The sequence below is a fragment of the Ceratotherium simum genome, chromosome 11 (genome assembly GCF_057802395.1).
Source record: "Ceratotherium simum simum isolate JZ-2026a chromosome 11, ASM5780239v1, whole genome shotgun sequence".
NCBI classification, from domain to species: domain Eukaryota; kingdom Metazoa; phylum Chordata; class Mammalia; order Perissodactyla; family Rhinocerotidae; genus Ceratotherium; species Ceratotherium simum.
Window position 1 is genome coordinate 60,186,345 of NC_141910.1, and position 19,625 is coordinate 60,205,969.

Below are 19,625 nucleotides of genomic sequence, written 5' to 3' on the forward strand. Positions count from 1 at the left end.
TCCTTTCTCATTAGCAATGTATATAGGTTCCAATTTCTCCACATTCTCGCCAACACTTGTTACTTTCTGGTTTTCCACGTGGATATCCAGTTGTCCCAGCACCATTTGTTGAAAGGGTTATACTTTCCCCATTGAATGTTTTTTTTCACTCTTGTCGAAAATCAATTAGCCATAGATGTATGAGTTTACTTCTGGACTCTCAATTCTATTCTATTGATCTATATGTCTACCCTTATGCCAATACCACATTAATTACCATAGTTTGATAGTAAGTTTTGAAATTGGGAAGTGTGAGTCATCCAACTTTGTTTTTCTTTTTCAAGATTGTTTTGGCTATTCAGGGTTTCTTGCAATTTCATATGAATTTTGAGATGAGCTTGTTAATTTCTGCATAAAAGGTCATTGGAATTTTGTTAGAGATTGCATTGAATCTGTAGATAGATATGGAGAATATTGCCTTCTTAACAGTATCAGGTCTTTCAATCCATGATCACAAGATGTCTTTCCATTTATTTAGGTCTTTTAAAATTTCTTTCAATTGTTTTCTTCAGTGCACAAGTCTTGCACTTCCTTGGTTAAATTTGTTAGTAAGTATTTTATTCTTTTTGATCTTATCAAAAGGAATTGCTTTCTTAATTTCAATTTTGGATTGTTCATTGCTCATATATAGAAATACAGCTGATTTTTGTATGTTGATCTTATATTCTGCAACTTTACTGAACTTCTTTATTAGCTCTAGTAGTTTATTTTTGTGGATTCTTTAGGATGCTCTCTATATAAGGTCATGCCATCTGTGAATAGACACAATTTTACATTTGTCTTTCCAATTGGGGTGACTTCTTTTACTTACCTAATTGTCCTTGCTAGAACTTCCAGTATAATGTTGAATAGAAGTGGTGAGAGCAGACATCCTTTTCTTGTTGTTGATCTTAGAAGGGAGGCTTTTAGTCTTTCACCATTAAATATGGTGTTAGCTGTAGGATTTTGATGAGTGCTGTTCACTATGTTTACAAAGTTTTCTTGTATTCCCAGCTTATTGAGTGATTTTTATGATGGAAATGTATTGGAGTTTCTAAAATGCTTTTCCTGCATCAGTTAGATGATCATGTGGGGTTCCCTCCACTCTTCTTTCTATTAATGTGATGTATTATCTTGATTGCTTTTTATATGTTGAACCACCTTTGCATTCTTGGAATAAATACTACTTGGTCATAGAGTAAAATCCTTTTAATAGATTTAGTTTGGTAGCATTTGTTAAGGATTTTTGCATCTATATTCATAAAGGATTTTTTCCTATAGTTTTCTTTTCTTGTGATGTCTTTGTCTGGCTTTGGTATCTGGCTTTGGTATGCCTTTGGTAATTTCGGGAATATTGGACTCTAAGAATCAGTTAGGAAGCTTTCATCCTCTTTTAATTTTTAGAAGAATTTGAGAAGGGTTGGTGTTCATTTTTTTTTTTTAACTTTTGGTAGAATTCACCAATGAAACCATCTGGTCTTTGGGTTTTCTTTTTGGAAGTTTTTTTATTACCAATGCAATCTCTTTACTTGTTATAGGTCTGTTCTGATTTTCTATGCCTTCTTGAGTCAGTTTTGGTAATTCGTGTGTTTCCAGGAATTTATCCATTTAATCTAGGTTATCTTATTTGCTGCCATACAACTGTTCATAGTATTTTCTCATAATCCTTCTTATTTCTATATGGTTGGTAGTAATGTCCCCATTTTTATTCTTGATTTTAAAAATTTGAGTTTTCTCTCTTTTTTCTTGATTTGTCAAGCTAAAGGTTTGTCAATTTTTTTTCAAAGACCCCATTTTTGTTTTTATCAAATCTCTATTTTTTTTCTGTTCTCTATCTATATATGTTTTTCTGTTCTCTATTTCATATATCTTCACACTTATCTTTATAATTTCCTTCCATTAGCTTTGGGTTTAGTTTGCTCTTCTTTTTCTAGTTCTTTAAGGTATAAAGTTAGGTTATTGACTTGAGATCTTTCTTCTTTTTAAATGTAGACATTTACAGCTATAAATTTTTCTCTGAGCACTGCATTCCATCAGTTTTGGTATGCTGTGTTTTCATGTACATTTGTATCAAAATATTTTATAATTTCCCCTGTGATTTCTTCTTTGACTCATTGGTTGTTTAAGGATGTAGTGTTTAATTTCCACATATTTGTGCAATTTCCCATTTTTTTTCTGTTATTGATTTCTAGTTTCATTCCAATGTGGTCAGAGAAGACACTTTTCATGATTCCAATGTTTTTAAGTTTACTGAGACTTGTTTTGTGACCTAACATATGGTCTATCCTGGAAAATGTTCCATGTGCACTTAACAAGAATGTGTACTCTGTTGTGGTTGGGTGGAGTGTTCTGTAGATGTCTGTTACGTCTAGTTCATTTACAATGTAGTTCAAGTCCTCTATTTCTTGTTGATCTTCTGTCTAGTTGTTCTATTCATTATTGAAAGCAAGGTATTGAAGTTTCCAACTATTATTGTAGAATTGTCTATTTTTCTTTTTAATTCTGTGAATGTTTGCTTCATATATTTTGCTGCTCTGTAGTTAGGTATGTCTGTGTTTATAATTTTTGTATCTTCTTGATGGATTGACCCTTTTTTCATTATATGATGTCCTTTGTCTCTTATAACAATTTTTGGCTTAAAGTCTATTTTGTCTGGTATTCATATCGCCACTCAAGCTCTCTTTTAGTTATTGTTTGCATGGAATAATTTTTTCTACCCTTTCACTTTCAAATTATTTGTGTTTTGGATTTAAAGTGAGCTTCTGGTAGATACATACAGTTTGATAATGTTTTTAAAATCCACCCTGCCAATCTCTGCCTTTTACTTAGAGGATTTGAGTCATTTACTTTTAATGTAATTATTGTAAAGGTAGGACTTCAGCCATTTGCCTATTTTTTTATATGTCATTGATCTTTTTTGTTCTTTAATTCCTCCTTTACTACATTTTTGTTTTAAATTGGTATTTACTAACATACAATTTTGATTGCCTTTCATTTATTTAACTATGTATTTCTTAGTTATTGTCTTAGTGGTTGCCACGGGGATTACAATTAATATCTTAATTTATAACAATCTAGTTCAAACAAGTACCAACATAGTTTCACTAGTATATAAAAACTTTGCTCCTATGTTGTTTGGTTCCTCCTATTTAATTACATTTTATACATTGAGTATCCACCAACACAGATTTATAATTATTGTTTTATGCAATTGTGTTTTAAATCACATTGGAAAAAAGAGGAGTTACAAGCGAAAAATAGGTTAATAATAACTTTTGTATTTTCCTATGTAGTTATCTTTACTGGTGTTCTTTATTTCTCCATGGGGATTTAAGTTACTCTCTATTGTCCTTGCATTTCAACCTGAAGGACTCCCTTCAGTGTTTCTTGTAGAGCACGTCTACTGGTAATGAACCTCTCAATTTTCATTTATCTGGGAATGTCTTAATTTCTCCTTCATTGTTTAAACAGTTTTATTGAGATATGGTTCACATACCATACAGTTTACCCATTTAAAGGGTGAAATTAAATCATTTTTAATATGTTCATATATATGTGCAACCATCACCACAAACAATTTTAGAACATTTTCATCACCTCAAGAAACAGCCCATACCATTTAATTATCACTCCTCTCTGGTTTCTTTTAAGTAACTAATCAAAACATTTATTTTGGCATATAATTATTGTCCTATAGTGTGGGAAACTTAAGCTATGATTTCATTTCTGAAAGAGCTTATACTTTATCTTAGAAGAGAAAACCTAACAAATATGTAACAGCCTGGTTCTGTCACTTTTAAGCCTTAAGACTATGGCAGATTGTATTTTCCAAAAATGGCCACAATAATCCCTTGAGAAGGAGTTGGATATCAAGAAACTGGTATTTGAGTAGTGTGGTCTGGTCATGTATGTCAGATGGGTGGAAAGACCAAGACTGGAAGCAAGTAGAGTGCTTGCACAGTGACTTCCTGGAAGAATGCAGATATTTAGTGGATATTTATTTAAAGAAGGAATGACTGAATTAATCAATTAATTGTGGATGTCCTATTAAGAACCTATTAAAAACCTAATTAGAATGGTGACTTTAGAAAATGCAGGCAGGAGAGATTACCAGTGATCTAGAGGAAAATGTAGCTGTACCTGACAAAAGAGCAAAGATGAAGATGCTATGGTTTTCATCCTGGGAAACAGAAGAATGGAGGAAAATGCAATGGGAAAACATGGAGTACCTGAAAACGCAAGTCTGTGGCTTTGGGATCAGAGTTTATTCTCATGATCATTACATGTTAGCCATGTTAAATTCAAAAAGTTTTAAAGTTGAAAATAAGAGAAATAAAAGTAAGGTTGTTATCCTGCACCTAAGGGACCATGCAATGCTTAGGTGAGCACTTCTGGTCTTAATCCTTTGCAAAGACAGCATGATCCCACCAGGGATTAAAATGTAGTATAGACATTATAATAGAAGAATAAGAATAGTGCCCTCAGTATTATGCTAAGTGAAATAAGTCATACAGAGAAAAACAAATACCATATGAGTTCACTCATATGTGGAAGATAAAAACAAAACGAGAACAAACAAATACTTAGATACAGAGAACAGATTGGTGGATACCAGAGGGCAAGGGGGGTAGGGAGAGGGCAAAAGAGATATAGGGAGGCATTTGTACAGTGACAGATGGAAACTAGACTTTTGGTGGTGAACGTGATGTCGATGCGTATACAGAAGTTGAAATACAATGATGCACACTTGAAATTTCTATAATGTTATAAACTAATGTTACCTCTCTATAAAAAATAATTATTTGAGAATGGGGAAAAAAATAGTGCCTCTATTCAGGTTCTGTACATGAGACCTATTGATTAATTAATTGACTCAATCATTTCTTCATTCAATAAATATTTATTGAATATCTGCTATGTGCCAGGCAGGCACTGTGCAAGACACTGCAGATATAGTAATAGCAAGTCGTAGTTCCTTTCCTCAGGGAGAGGCAGGTAAGTAAACACACTGTCTTAATATAATGTGATAAGTACTTCTCTGGGGCTCAGTTCAGGAGTTATAGGAGCACAGAGGAGAGGCCAGTGGCTGACCCCAGAGATCAGAGACCCATTCCTTCCAGCTGAGAGCTAAAGGGTGATTGAAAGTGTGTCAGGCAGATGAGGTTGGGGGGGTAGGGGTGGGGAACATTCTGGACAAATAAACAGCATGTGCAGTGATCCAAGTATTAAAGGTTTTAGGAAATTATTGGTTGTTCAATATGGTTGGGACTGACAAATCACAGTTGGGCTGGAGAATGGGCATTTGAGTCTGGGAGGTGAGCAGAAACTGGATCATAAGGGACCTATTAGCTCTGATGAAGATATTTGAACTTTATCGGTGAGGAGGACTGAGCCATCTTACAAATGAGTGCGCACACTTAGACACACACACATAGATGTACAGATTCAGGAAAGTTGTTTTACCAATTACAAAGCCACAGTTTGATAGTCCCATGAGCACATAAAACTCATTATGCATGTTAAGTCTAAATTGTGTGTTTGCTCTGCCTGTCCTCTGGGAGGAAAGAGTAACAGGAGATTATTTACATGTGTACTTCAGGCACTAGTTGAAGAAACACAGAATCAGGATCTCCTTCAAAAGGAGAGTAAGTATTCTAGATTGTGGAGGTGACTTGCTTGACATAGAGGGCAGTTCTTAGAAGAGAAGATGAAATGTGCTAGCCTAGGGCCAACTCACTGACTTAAAATGAGGAAAACCCAATTTTTGAAATTGCCAATTCCCACAGCAAGTCCTTTCAGAGCGGGTTTGTGATGTTCCTTGTGGAGGCAAATGATGTCTGCAACACGAAGGTTTCTGTCTCATCTAGGAAGCGGCAGGCACCAAGAGGGCAAAAAGAAGATAGGGGTGAGCAGCTTTACTTTACTGAGGAGCAAAAAAAGCAAAACTCTTAGAGTGATTTCCCCAAAACGCTTAAGATAGAGAGAAGACTAGGTGTATCTTGTAGGGACCTTCATCAATTCCTTAGTGGGAGGTGGACTGAATTTCAGGAGATAGCAGAGGATTTATGCTGATTGGAGGTAGAGGTCATTGGGTAACCGGCTAAGAGGCCAAGAGCAGATGATTTTCTGTGGTATGTGGGACCATTTGTTGGAAATCAAAACCTCTGGTGGTGGAAAAAGAGAGTCAGATTAGTGGGTTTGATGGAAAGAGAAAGGATCCAGACAGGAAAGAGTGCCCTCCCACTCAGGCTGGCCTTTAACCAGGGATTATTTCTTGGGGTGGAATCCTGATGAACCAAGTGGGAAGTGCTGTTCACACTTGCCTTCTTCCCTAGGCGTGACCTGGGAAGGTGTTTGCTGGAGAAAAGAAGAGAATAGAAGATATTGCAGGGACTTAGGCTTGAGCTAAATTGGGGTCTATACAGCCTATGCAACTGGGTGGCTCTGAGGGAAGCTCTCCACTTCAGATATCAATTGCACTTACCTTACCCCAAAGAGATGCCCCAAATATAGCAATGACAGACACTATTAGGAAGGCCTTGCAGCCTTGAAACAGTCCAGCTGCATTGGAACTGTTCTAGAATTAAGATTTTTGATAAGGTGGTCATGTGGTTATGAATAAAGATGGTTAATTTTGCATGTGAACTTGGAAGAAACTGCTAGGCTTTTGTGCTGAGTCTTAAGATTCTAATGTCAATTTTCTATGAGGTTTGTCCAAGTCCCTGTCTTCTACTTCCACCTTGTGTGTATATAAGAAGAGTGACAGAGCATTATAATGAAGTAAGCCAAAACAAAGCGCGCATGCGCGCGCGCACACACACACACACACACACACACACACACACACACACAGCCCCTACTGGGCAATGGAGCAGAAGCCCGGAGTAGAAAGAAAGCAAAAAGGGGGCTTGTTTCCCCAAAGTGCAACACGCAGATGCATGCCCTCAGAAGGTCAGCTTCCCCATCTAAAGAGAGAGAACACTAACCTGCCTTGCCGTACCCTTCGGGCATGATGGGAAGAGTGAATGAGAAGAGTGATAGCTATGTATTTTGGAAGTAGAGGTGTTGTAAAATAAAATATTTAATAATTATCCAATTAAAAAGAATCATGTCCAAGGACATTTTCTATAGACCTTAGTTGTCCTCCAGGTAGGAAAGGAAAACAACTGCAGCAAAAACACCAAAATACATTGGACGACCCAAGTCCCAATGTTGGGTTTATGCTCTGCTATTTTTACTGTGCGTTTCTGCTGTCTGTCAGCAAGGTGCTGAGATTCTAGCTTCCACAAATAGTCTTAGTTCACCTTCTCCTCTCATGCAGCTTTTTCTGACTCTCCTGGTCCACTCTTCCTCTCCCTTGCCTGTACTCAGCGCTGATGGCCTGAAATGTTGGTGCTTGGGACCTGCTGCCTGTGGCTGGCTCTTGGTGTACCCAGCTCCCCAAGCAATTCTAAACAACTGGCAACTGCGCTGGATCTTATCCATCCATGTCTGCCTCAGATTCCAGCATACAGCTGAGAGTAAGTATTTTTTGATCAATTGCTTGATAAATAAAAATATTTTTAAAAATGAAAATGAGAAAATTCAGATCAAAAAGAAAACAGTGGCGTGACCTTTTTTAGTGTTCCAAAATGGAACCTGACTGACTGAGAACTATTAACTTATCTCCTAAACACACCGAAGGAGAAACATACCAGATTTAGGTTTCATAGTTAACATTTCTTTAGCAGGAGTTGTCATTTTTACTATGAGCTTTGTGTAGACCAAATCAACACTAAGTTACAGAACAGTGAAAAATTGCAGAAAATTGATAACCTCTGTTTATCTTAGCAACACAAAGGTACCTATTTGACAGATAATTTTTTTTATCTCAATAAATTCTATTTTTAAATGGTGCAATTAAAAAAAAAAAGAAAGAAAAGAGTGGTGCGGAGTAATGGAAAGAGGATTGGATTCGGCTTTTAAGTCTCAGGTATGAGAATAATACTCTATCCCTAGTGAACTTCTCTGAGCCTTAGTTTCCTTAATTATAGTATTAATATGGTAATAAAATATGGGACACAACCTCTGAGGGTTTTGAAGGACTCCGGCAATATAATGCATGTATCCATTGCATGTAGCATGATTTATAAATTGTAAAGTGCTTCACCATATTAGTTAATATTATTACAAAAATGAAACAAAGCTCTCCACGCCTTCTGTGGAAAGGGGATTTGGCATTCACCATGATCGCTGTATAATTTCAGATAAGCAGACCCACTTAGATCAGAGTCGACACTCTGGAATTTTGAGAAATGAATGATCTAATTTCATTTTTGTTTTTGTAAAATCGTCAGACAAATTGTTTTGTGGTGTGTGTGTTTTTTTCTTCTTTCTCTTAACATCTGGTTTTCCTGACTCGATCAGAACTAGACATACCAAAAGAGTGTAAAAAATATTTTTGGGATATATTTGCAGACACTAGTCACTTGGATCTTTTCATGCATTTTATGGGTTCTTATCTCAGCCCAGCCCAGACAACTGAGTCTTTAAATATTTCTTATGTACAAGATGATGTAGTTATCAGGTGAACCTATTTTTATATTCAACTTAATTAAGAAATTTGTTGAGACTGTACCAGCCCAAAATCCTTTATAATAGAAAGACAGCGGCCAAAGTTGTTCAGGTAATTTCCTATCACAACGTGGTAGGGAGAGAACCTTACTGAGGAGGTGGCTCATCGTGTGGCGTGCCAAGTGAGAAGCCATGAGCCCTGCCCTTATTGGTGCAATTGGAGCTTGTGCTCACTAAAGGCTAACTTCTGATGCAAATGACTAGGTCTTTCCCTCACCTCTTTGCATGAACACTCCAAGGCTCAGGTGCCATCATCCTGGCTGTTGAGACAAGTGTGGAGCTGAGAGCAGGAAGAGTTGCTCTCAAGTCCCCCTTCCTTCCCTCCAAGCCAAGGCTGCTTGGACCTCCCCAAGCTTAGCTATGAGCCACCAGGTCAGCCAGGGTTTTATCTCCCTCTGGCTCAATCCCATCGATTCAGCTGGACTTTTAAGAAGAGTTTGCAGAAGAAAGTTAGGTTATTAACCACCTAGTGAGTGTACTCCAAGGCCTAAATGGGTAGAGTGTGGAATTAATGTGCACAGATCACACCGTTGCTCAGCCCACCAGGACTAGTCTCAGTTTATAAACAATCAAGTAGTCAGTTGGAGTTCAGTGTTCAAATACTAGATGCTACGTGAATGAATGAGTGGGTAGTGACCCTCTGGGTTTTTCACATACTGAGCCTTTGGATGTCAGTTTTTGTTCATTTAGTAACACAGTATAAAAATGTTGATTGAATGCCCGTGGCTCAGGTTGTATCAGGGTTCTGGGGATGCAATGGTGACAAGACCAAAAACAGTTCCTGTAGCTATGGAACTTACTGTCTAGAAGAGACGAGAGACTTTAATCAGAAGGACATATATTCAAATATAAAACCACCAGTGTGATAAGTGCCAGGAAGGAAAGATACTGAGTGCTATAACAGCATAAAAATGAGGGACTCAATCCAGTCCAAGTGTCAAGAAGGCTTCCCTAAGGAAGTGACATTTGAGGTGAGATTTGAAGAGTGAGGATGGTTCAGCTCAGAAGAGAATTTCAAGAGAAGCAGTTCTTCCAGCAAAGACTCTGTTATGGGAGGAAGTAGGTGTTCTGAAGCGTTGAAAGAAATTGTGCGGTGTGAAGTTTGAACAAGAAGTGGAGTGATACCTGCTGAGGTCGGGATGGTAGGCAGGCACCAGACCACTAAAATCTCTGTGGCCCAGATAAGAATTCTGATTCTTAGTCTAAGAACAATGAGAAAACATGAAAAGCTTGATATGAGGGATAGCTTGGAGTGGTAAGAGCGAATGTGCAATACCTGTTAGGAGGCCTTGACAGTAGTCAAGATGAAACAAGATGGTAGCTAAGAAAGACTAAGGCGGTGGCAGAAAAAAATGAAGATAAGTGGACAGAATGGAGACCTTGGTAAGAACTGACAAAACTTGGCGCTAGGTTAGATATTTATGTGATGGTGGGATGCATCAACATTGACTTCTGGGTTTTTGGCTTGTACAATGGGATAGGCGAGGGTGCCATTTCCTGAGCTAAAGAACCCTTGGAAGAGCACTGGATGTGAGAAAAGATGACAGGTTCTTCTTTGCACGTGTTAATATTGAGCTGCCCTTGTACCATCTCTGTGTAGACATAGAGTAGGCATTGGGATGCATGAGACTAAAGCTCAGAGGAGAGGTCATAGCTGACCACGTAAACTTGAGTCATTGCTGCACAGGCAGCATGCACATTCATGAAGCCACGGATGTGAATGAAAGTCAGGGAAGTGAAGGGGATATTCCTGCTGATAGTCTTGCTCCCCCTGTACCATCAAGGTCTTGGTTTTCAGTCACACACTGAGAGCTACCTCCTCTCAGGCCGTTGAGAATGTTTTTCATTCAGTCTTGGCAGGCTTCTTTTCAAATTAAACAAGAATGTTTGTGTGTGTGTATATAGGTAAAGGTTTATTCTGTGGATCCAAGGTTGGAAAGTTACCATGGGCTGAGTTTGGATTTCATTTTCTAGTGCTCTAGTCTGCCAAAGTTTTCAAAATGGAGGGAGTACAGTGGCTTTTCCTGGAGCGTAACTTGTTTCCTTTACTCTTGGCTTTTTACAAAGCTCACGCCTTTTTCTCCCAAGTTCCCTACTGCTTGAGACTTTTGATTTTGTTTCTAATTTTCTCATAATTTCACCACCCACAATCAACTGGATAGCTACACTTTTTCTTCTTCCAGCAAGGTTTACTAGGAGTCGAACACCTACTCTTTATTTTCCCACCTGCCTTGGCATATGATTCTGATTCCTAAAATAAGTCTACTGCTTACAGCACTATGTGGTGCTGGCACTCCATCCCCACAGGTGCCCAAACATTCTGTTCCTTTGAGAGGGCACTATCAGAGGTCTCAGTCTTTCCAATGGAACTGTATGGCTGGACTTTTGTGCACTTTTACTTCTTTGCTTTGCTTTGTATTGATGGAGACCACACTTTAAAAACACTTTCCTCATCATTCCTCAGGTGGTCTTCCTGACTATTCTACATGTCTTGAGGAAAAGGTAGAGTTTTGAAGGGGCCAAAATGTGGATTTTGGAAAGGTGAAGGTTTCTGCTCATGGCTGATAGTTAGGTTTACGCAAGCCTAAGATTTTAGGGTCTGTTTTCATTACCTATCATCTTTTAGTTGTAGTTCGTAAAAAGATATATTGTGCTTTGAATTTAATTGCCAACCAATATAGAGTGAGTGTCTACTGTAACCTGCTGGGCTCATGCCCTGGGGATACCAAAATAAAGAAAGTCATAATCCATGCCTTCAAGATGCATATTTGTATAGTAGGGAAGACAGAAAGTAAATGTCCAACTCTAAGGTGATGTGAGGACAAAGATAAGGAGCAACTAATGTGAATAAAAGAAAATATTCCACTGGTGATTTTAAGAGCTATGTGTTTAGGGAACTGAGCCTGCTTAGCCTGGACAAAACTGACATGTCGGGCCGGCCCCGTGGCTTAGCGGTTAAATGCCCGCGCTCTGCTACTGGTGGCCCGGGTTCGGATCCCAGGCGCGCCCTGATGCACCACTTCTCCGGCCATGCTGAGGCCACGTCCCACATACAGCAACTAGAAGGATGTGCAACTATGACATACAACTATCTACGGGGGCTTTAGGGAAAAAAAAAAAAGAAGAAGGATTGGCAATAGATGTTAGCTCAGAGCCGGTCTTCCTCAGCAAATAGAGGAGGATTAGCATGGATGTTAGCTCAGGGCTGATCTTCCTCACAAAAACAAAAACAAAAACAAAAAAAACCTGACATGTTAATAGTTTACTTCACAGGAAAAGATGGTGGTGTCCACAGACAAATTATGAAAACCGAATACATAGCCAGAAAGTAGAATGTGGACCTAAATACTCAGAAGCTCCTCTGCCAGTTAGATTTGTAACAAAAATTAATATTAACGGAATAAATAATTCCAATGGAATGGTGGATGCTCAGAACATATCAGTGTTAACAAAATGGCAAAATTTGCATAGCATTAAAGTTGGACTTCAAGAGCTTAGATGTCTAATGACGTCCAAAGAAAATATGAGGCTTCCACAGCCACCCAAAGCACAAACATACAACAATTAATATTAGTGGATCTCAAACTTGTCTTAAATCTACAAACTTCTATTCATATTAATGTCTTGATTAAATATCACAATGAAACATACCCATGCATTAAGTAGAAGAATTCTGGCTGGTAAACATGACCCAGGCATTTGTAAGAATATATTTAATATATGTATACTAATTATGTTTTCAGATAACAGTGGAAAAATACAGTACAATTTTTTTCCCTCTTGCTAAGGCACGGTCATTGTAGCATAAACCTGGAGTACCTGAAATAGAATTCAGATTTACAAGATGAAAGCATGGCAAGAAGTGTCAGATGGCTGTGGAAGCATGTGTTTCTGAAAAGTAAAAATCTCAAGAAGGAAAAACAGAAATGCCATGCTCTATCCATCTTGCTTAGCGAAAGAGCTCAAATTAAATTGTCTAAAGTAGCAGGTACAATGAATATTGTCACAAATTGTGGTAATTTTTGAAGCCGTGTGGGTGCTGACTACTAGTAGTAGCAAAAATATATACAGGATTGTTTTGATACCTATCTTTATAATAAAAAAATGTCTCGGGGGGGTCAATGAATTTCTATTAAAAAGCTATTCCTATGGGTTACATGTAACAGACATGGTAAATATTTGGTTGCAGTTTGTAACACACCATGCATTTAAGTTTAAGTGAAATCAACAAAAAAATGAAATAGATGTATGGATATGTAATTCTGAGATTAAAATTAGTCTAAAAACATAAAGTATGGAACATGAAAAAAAATAGTGTACTTCAAGTTCTGAAGGGACATGGAGGAGGGAGGTAACAAATAGGAATTCTGTATTATCCCAGAGGACATAACTAGGGCTTAGAATTTATAGGGAGGTAAAACTTGGCACTCTAGAAGGGAGGAACTTCCCAAGAACTTGAGATATCCAATATGGAAATGAGCTGCTTTGGGATAGTGAACTCAATGACAGCAGTGTTCAAGCAGATATTGGATTACTGCCTGTCAAGGATGTCATAGAAGGAACTGATTTGTATGAAAGACTGGGCTAGATCAGTGACTTTCAATTTATTTTTAAGGAGTGTACTTTTTTTTTTTCCAAATCATCTGTTACCTAAAAGCACAAAATTAAAGAAAAAATATATATATAACAGATAAAAGGAAAGCTGCTTTAGTGAGCCCCACCCTGTCGATCTCTTCAACTCTCACATGACTGCCCCTTGGCACTTCTTTAGAATTCCAAGGGCTTGAACAACCCCCCTCTTCACTATGTAATATCTAAGGATTTATGATTCCTTTTGCTTCTAGGATTCCATGATTATTTTCCATAGGAATTGTCCTTGTTTGAATGGTTCATTAGCTATGTTTCTTTTCTTTTTGCTCTAATTCCTAAAACATAAGGAATTTCACAAATTACGTTCAGAAATTTTTAGCCCAGAGTTTAGTTTAGACACATCTAAACACACGTTTTGACAAGTCAAGATACAGAAGTGATGAATTTTTTTCCAAAGGAAGACTTTTTGAGATCTAGTGATATATGTTTTAGATTCAAACTACTTGAAATCAGATTGTATGACAATGCGGATGTACAGCATTCAGTAACAGGCTCCAATAACTTTGATCAGCTTGTATTTAGTGTGTTGTGGAATTATGTGTTTCTTTCAACTCTGGCCATAGAGGATCTTTTGAAACTCACGTGTAGGCAGTTAATCTTGACTAGGTTCATTGATTTATAACGGAGAAAAATGCTCTTGTGAATCCAAATAACTTAAACTTGAAAAAGTTTCAGTCAAGTGATTTTGTCCATAAGCCACTAATAAAATTAAAGCGATGTCAAACAGAGAACAGATGTCTTGCAGGAGTCACTGCTGTGCAGGTGCAAAAACTTGAGTTAACCAGTTAATCAGCTTGGGAGACTCAACATGCTAACTAACCTAAAAAAGATGGACGCATGAAGCAGATAATGATTTATTAATCAACATGAGGAAAAAGATGGCAGGTCTGATTTGAAAAGTGAGACTTATTTTTTGATCAGTCTCTCTAGTGTATATGTAACCTTAGCAGTCCAAATTATGGTCAATTTACAGAAGAGCGAGACATCCACGAGTATGTTCATTGCTGCTTTAGTTATGGTAGCGAAGAGCTGAAGGCATTCTGGTTGTGCGTCACTTGGAGAAGATATGGATAAAATGTGGTAAACGTGTTCACCTTGGAGTATTATGAGTAATCTGTTAGAAACAGATATCAGCTGCAACGTGGATGCGTTGTAAAGATATAGGGTTAATTTTAAGAAGGGAAAATGAGATCTATAACACAAAACCATTTACCTAAATTAAAAATACATCAATACAAAACAATAAGACCTATATTTTGTCAGAGCACATACAAACACATGGTTGTCTATGGGGGGAATACAGGAAAAACAGGAGCTGAGGATGGAGTAAAAGGGAATAAAGACCACAATCAAACCATTGGTTTGTTCAACTCTCCACTCTTCTCCACTGCCATCACTATCACCCAAGCCCACACCACCATCAACTCTTTGCTGTGATAGCCTCTTAATGGTGCTCTTGCCACCACACTAATATGAAATTTTAGCCAGAGTACTTTATTTACAACGTAAATTATATCATGTCACTTCTCTGCTTGTAAACTTTCAACCACTTCCCCTTATAAATAGAAAAAAAATCCATAGTTTATCATGGCCTACAAGAGCCTGCAAAATCTGCACCCTAGTGGTCTCTCCAACTCATCTCATGCCACTTCCTCCCTTGGCCTCCTCCATTCTGTTCCCAAGAGGCAACAAATTCCTTTACCACTCTTTTCTTTCCACAAATGTTAGTGTGACTTGTCCTTTCTTATCTTTCATGCTGAACTCAAATACCACGTGTCCAGAGCAATCTTCCCTGACCACTCTATCCCTCGTTACTCTGTCTAAAGGGTCAGAAGTGAAGTATTCGGAGACAAGTCAAGATGGCGGCATAGGTGGACTCTGAACTCACCTCCTCCCATGGACACAGCCAATTTACAACTACTCTTGGAAAAATTACCCCTGAGACAGAACTGAAAACTGGATGAGAGGAACTCCTGCAACAAACAATAATCCTAATTGAGGTGGAAGAGGCAGAAATTCCCTTCTGGAGAGGAAAAATGCCACCTTCACAAGCCTCCAGCTTCATGGCCACCTGGGAACAGCCCACAGATACGCGGCCCTCCATGGAGAAGTGGGGCCCTGAGCCGTGGAGCTCCCCCGCTGTAGACATTTTTTGGACCCAGCACAATCGAGATGAGTGGCATAATATCTGACTTTGCTTGCTACTAAAACATTGGGGAGTACCCCCAGAAAAGCTGATTCACAAAGAAACTAAAACCAGCTCTTAAAGGGCCCACACAGAAACTCACCCATTTCAGAAAGCAACCTAAAATCACCAGAAAGAAAGGTACACAGTCCTTTGGTGAAAAGAGACTCACTTGATAGGCTCTGAATGCATCTCCGTGAGAGATGAGACCTCTCCAGGGACTGGGACATTGGTGGCTGCCATTGTTGTGGCTTGGTGTGGGAGTGCTGACACAGACATTAGCAGATGCCATTGGAGTTCTCCCTGGGGCCTGCTAGCCCAAGGTCTGCCTCACTCACTAGAGCACCGATTTAATCCAGCTCAGCCCACCCTAGGGACTGGCCCCACCCAACAACAAGCCCACAGGCAACTTGTGGCCCTGCATAGATTGGTGACCGGATTCTCTGCAGCCTGCTTTCTGGGTCCACTTCTCTGTGGGGCAGGGCATGTGCAAGGAGTGGGTGGAGAGTATGGGGTGGTGATGGAGTGTGTGGGGCTCCCGCCTTGGAGAGACTGGGTCTACTTCAGGAGGTCGGGACATGCACACAGGGCAGGACTGTGTTGACTGTGTATGTGGACCTGTGGGAGGTGGGGCTTGCCAGCTGCAGAAGACTTGTGCTTCTCAAACAGCCACATAGGGGATCAGCCCTACCTTCCAAAGCCTGAAACAATTGGGTGCTCCCATGCCTGAGGCCAGGTCCCCCCAGCTGTTATCCTCAGAAAGCTGACAAGAGACCTAAAGGCTGGAGGCTTATAGCAATTGTGAGTCCCTGAGCCTAACAACCTGCCACACTGGGGGCCTACTCACTTAACAGAAATACTGCAATAGGAATGTGCTATTAGAACTTGTAGCCAACTGTGTGGGGCTCCCCAAACCTGATAAAGAGACTGAAGGGCCCACAACAACTACAAGCAGCTGAGCATTACAACAGCTGGCCAGGGGCATAGCTCAGCCTCCCTGGGCACCTACGGGAAGAGCAACCACACCACAACAGAAGGACGCACATAACCCACATAGAGGTCACTCCTGGAACATTCGGAACTGAGGGAAGCACACTGAGAGGCCTGATAAGGCATCACTTATATAAGGTCAGCTCTCCAAGAGCAGGAGACATACCTGACCTACCTAGTACATAGACACAAGCACACAGAAAGAGACAAAATGAGGAGGCAAAGGAATATGTTCCAAGTAAGGGAACAGGACAAAACCCCAGAAAAGGAACTAAGTGAAACAGAAATGAGCAACCTACTTGACAGAGAGTTCAAACAAACAATATTAAGGATGCTGACTGATCTGGGGAGAAGAATGGATGAACTCAGTGAGAATGTCAACAAAGAAATGGAATATATAAAAAATAACAAATCAGAAATGAAGAATACAATGCTGGAAATGAAAAATTCACTAGAGGGACTCAAAAGCAGGGTAGAAGATACAGAAGAATGGATGTGCAAGCTGGAAGAAAGACTAGAAGAAATCACCCAAGCTGAAGAGATAAAAGAAAAAAGAATTAAAAAGAGCGAGGACAGTGTAAAGAACCTTTGGGACAACATCAAGCACACTAACATCCATGTTATAGGTGTCCCGGAAGGAGAAGAGCGAGACAAAAGGGCAGAGAATCTATGTGAAGAAATAATAGCTGAAAACTTCCCTAACCTAAGGAAGGAAACAGAGATCCAGGTACAGGAAGCACAGAGAGCACCAAACAAGATAAACCCAAAGAGGGCCACACCAAGACACATCATAATTAAAATGTCCAGAATTAAAGATAAAGAGGGAATCCTAAAAGCTGCAAGAGAAAGACAAGTTACATACAAAGGAAACCCCCTAAGGGTATCAGCTCACTTCTCAGCAGAAACCTTACAGGCTAGAAGAGAGTGGCACAATATATAAAAAGAGCTAAAAGAAAAAAACCTACAGCCAAGAATACTCTACCCAGCAAGGTTATCATTCAAAATGGAAGGAGAGATAAAAAGTTTCCCAGACATTATTAAAATTAAAGGAGTTTGTCACCAAGAAAGCAGTACTACAAGAAATGCTAAGGGGACTTATTTAACGGGAAAAGAGAAGACCACAAATAGGACAAATTATCTATTTCCATGATAAGACAGTAATGGATACAAATGCAAAAAAAAAAACAGGTTATATATGATATCAAAAACATAAAATGTGGGAGGAGGGGAGTTAAAGAGTAGAGCTTTCACACAGAGGTCAAACTAAAGAGACCATCAACTTAGTATAGATTGCTATATACATAGATTACTGTATATGAACCCCATGGTAATCACAAGCCAGAAAACTATAATAAATACACAAAAAAACTAAGAGAAAAGAACCCAAACATCATACTAAAGAAAACCAACAAACCACAAGGGAAGAGAATAAGAGAGGAAAGGAACAGAGAAGAACTACTAAAACATCGAGAAAAAAAAGTAAAAAAATGGCAATAAGTACATACTTATCAATAGCTACTTTAAACGTCAATGGAATAAATGCTCCAGTTAAAAGGTATAGGGTGGCTGATTGGATAAAAAAACAGGACCCATATATATGCTGCATACAAGAGACACACTTCAGACCTAAAGACATTCAGAAACTGAAAGTGAAAGGATGGAAAAAGATACTCCATGCAAATGGCAGTGAAAAGAAAGCTGGGGTAGCAATACTCTTATCAGACAAAATAGACTATAAAACAAAAACAGTAACAAGAGACAAAGAAGGGCACTACATAATGATCAAGGGAACAATCCAAGAAGAGGATATAACACTTGTAAATATCTATGCACCCAATGTAGAAGCATCTAAGTATATAAAGCAATTATTAACAGACATAAAAAGAGAAATAGACAGTAACACAATAATAGTAGGGGACTTTAACACTCCACTTACACCAATAGATAGATCATCCAAACAGAAGATCAATAAGGAAACATTGGCCTTAAATGACACACTAGAACAGATGGACCTAGTAGATATATACAGAACATTCCATCCAAAAACTGAAGAATACACATTCTTTTCAAATACACGTGGAACATTCTCCAGGATTGATCATATATTAGGCCACAAAACAAGTCTCCATAAATTTAAGAAGATTGAAATAATACCAAGCATCTTTTCTGACCACACCGGGTATGAAACTAGAAATCAACTATAGGAAGAAAATCAGAAAAGCTACAAATACATGGAGATTAAACAAAATGCTACTGAACAACGATTGGGTCAATGAAGAAATCAAAGGAGAAATCAAAAAATACCTGGAGACAAATGAAAATGAAAATACGACATGCCAGAATTTATGGGATACAGCAAAAGCGGTTCTAAGAGGGAAGTTGATAGCAATACAGGCCTATCTCAACAAATAAGAAAAAGCTCAAATAAACAATTTAACAATGCACCTAAAGGAACTCGAAAAAGAAGAACAAAGCCCAAAATCAGTAGAAGAAGGGAAATAATAAAAATCAGAGCAGAAATAAATGAAATAGAGACTAAAAAAAAAAATAGAAAAAATTAATAAAACCAACAGCTGGTTCTTTGAAAAGATAAACAAAATTGATAAACCTTTAGCTAGACTCACCAAGAAACAAAGAGAGAAGGCTCAAGGAAGTAAAATCAGAAATGAAAGAGGAGAAATTACAACAGACACCTCAGAAATACAAAAGATTATAAGAGAATACTATGAAAAGCTATATGCCAACAAATTGGAGAATCTGGAAGAAATGTATAAATTCTTAGAATCATACAGCCTTCCAAAACTGGATCAAGAGGAAATAGAGAATTTGAATAGACCAATCACCAGTAGGGAGATCGAAACAGTAATCAAAAACCTCCCCAAAAATGAAAGTCCAGGACCAGACGGTTTCCCTGGTGAATTCTACCAAACATTCAAAGACTTAGTACCTATCCTTCTCAAACTCTTCCAAAAAGTTGAGGAGGGGGTGAAGCTCCCTAACTCATTCTGTGAAGCCCACATTACCCTGATACCAAAAGCAGACAAGGACAACACAAAAAAAGAAAATTACAGGCCAATATCACTGATGAACATCGATGCAAAAATCCTCAACAAAATACTAGCAAATTGCATAAAACAACACATTAAAAAGATTATACGCCATGATCAAG

General features: G+C 38.5%; 1 protein-coding gene across 1 annotated transcript; it reads left to right on the forward strand.

Moving 5' to 3' along the window:
- The first annotated feature begins 10,002 nt into the window (after positions 1-10,002).
- On the forward strand, positions 10,003-12,199 carry LOC106800721 (ubiquitin-conjugating enzyme E2 variant 2-like). Its single transcript, XM_014781928.2, has 2 exons — positions 10,003-10,014; positions 11,927-12,199. Exons 1-2 carry the CDS (start codon positions 10,003-10,005, stop codon positions 12,197-12,199), a joined length of 285 nt encoding a protein of 94 aa, XP_014637414.1.
- Positions 12,200-19,625: the final 7,426 nt, after the last annotated feature.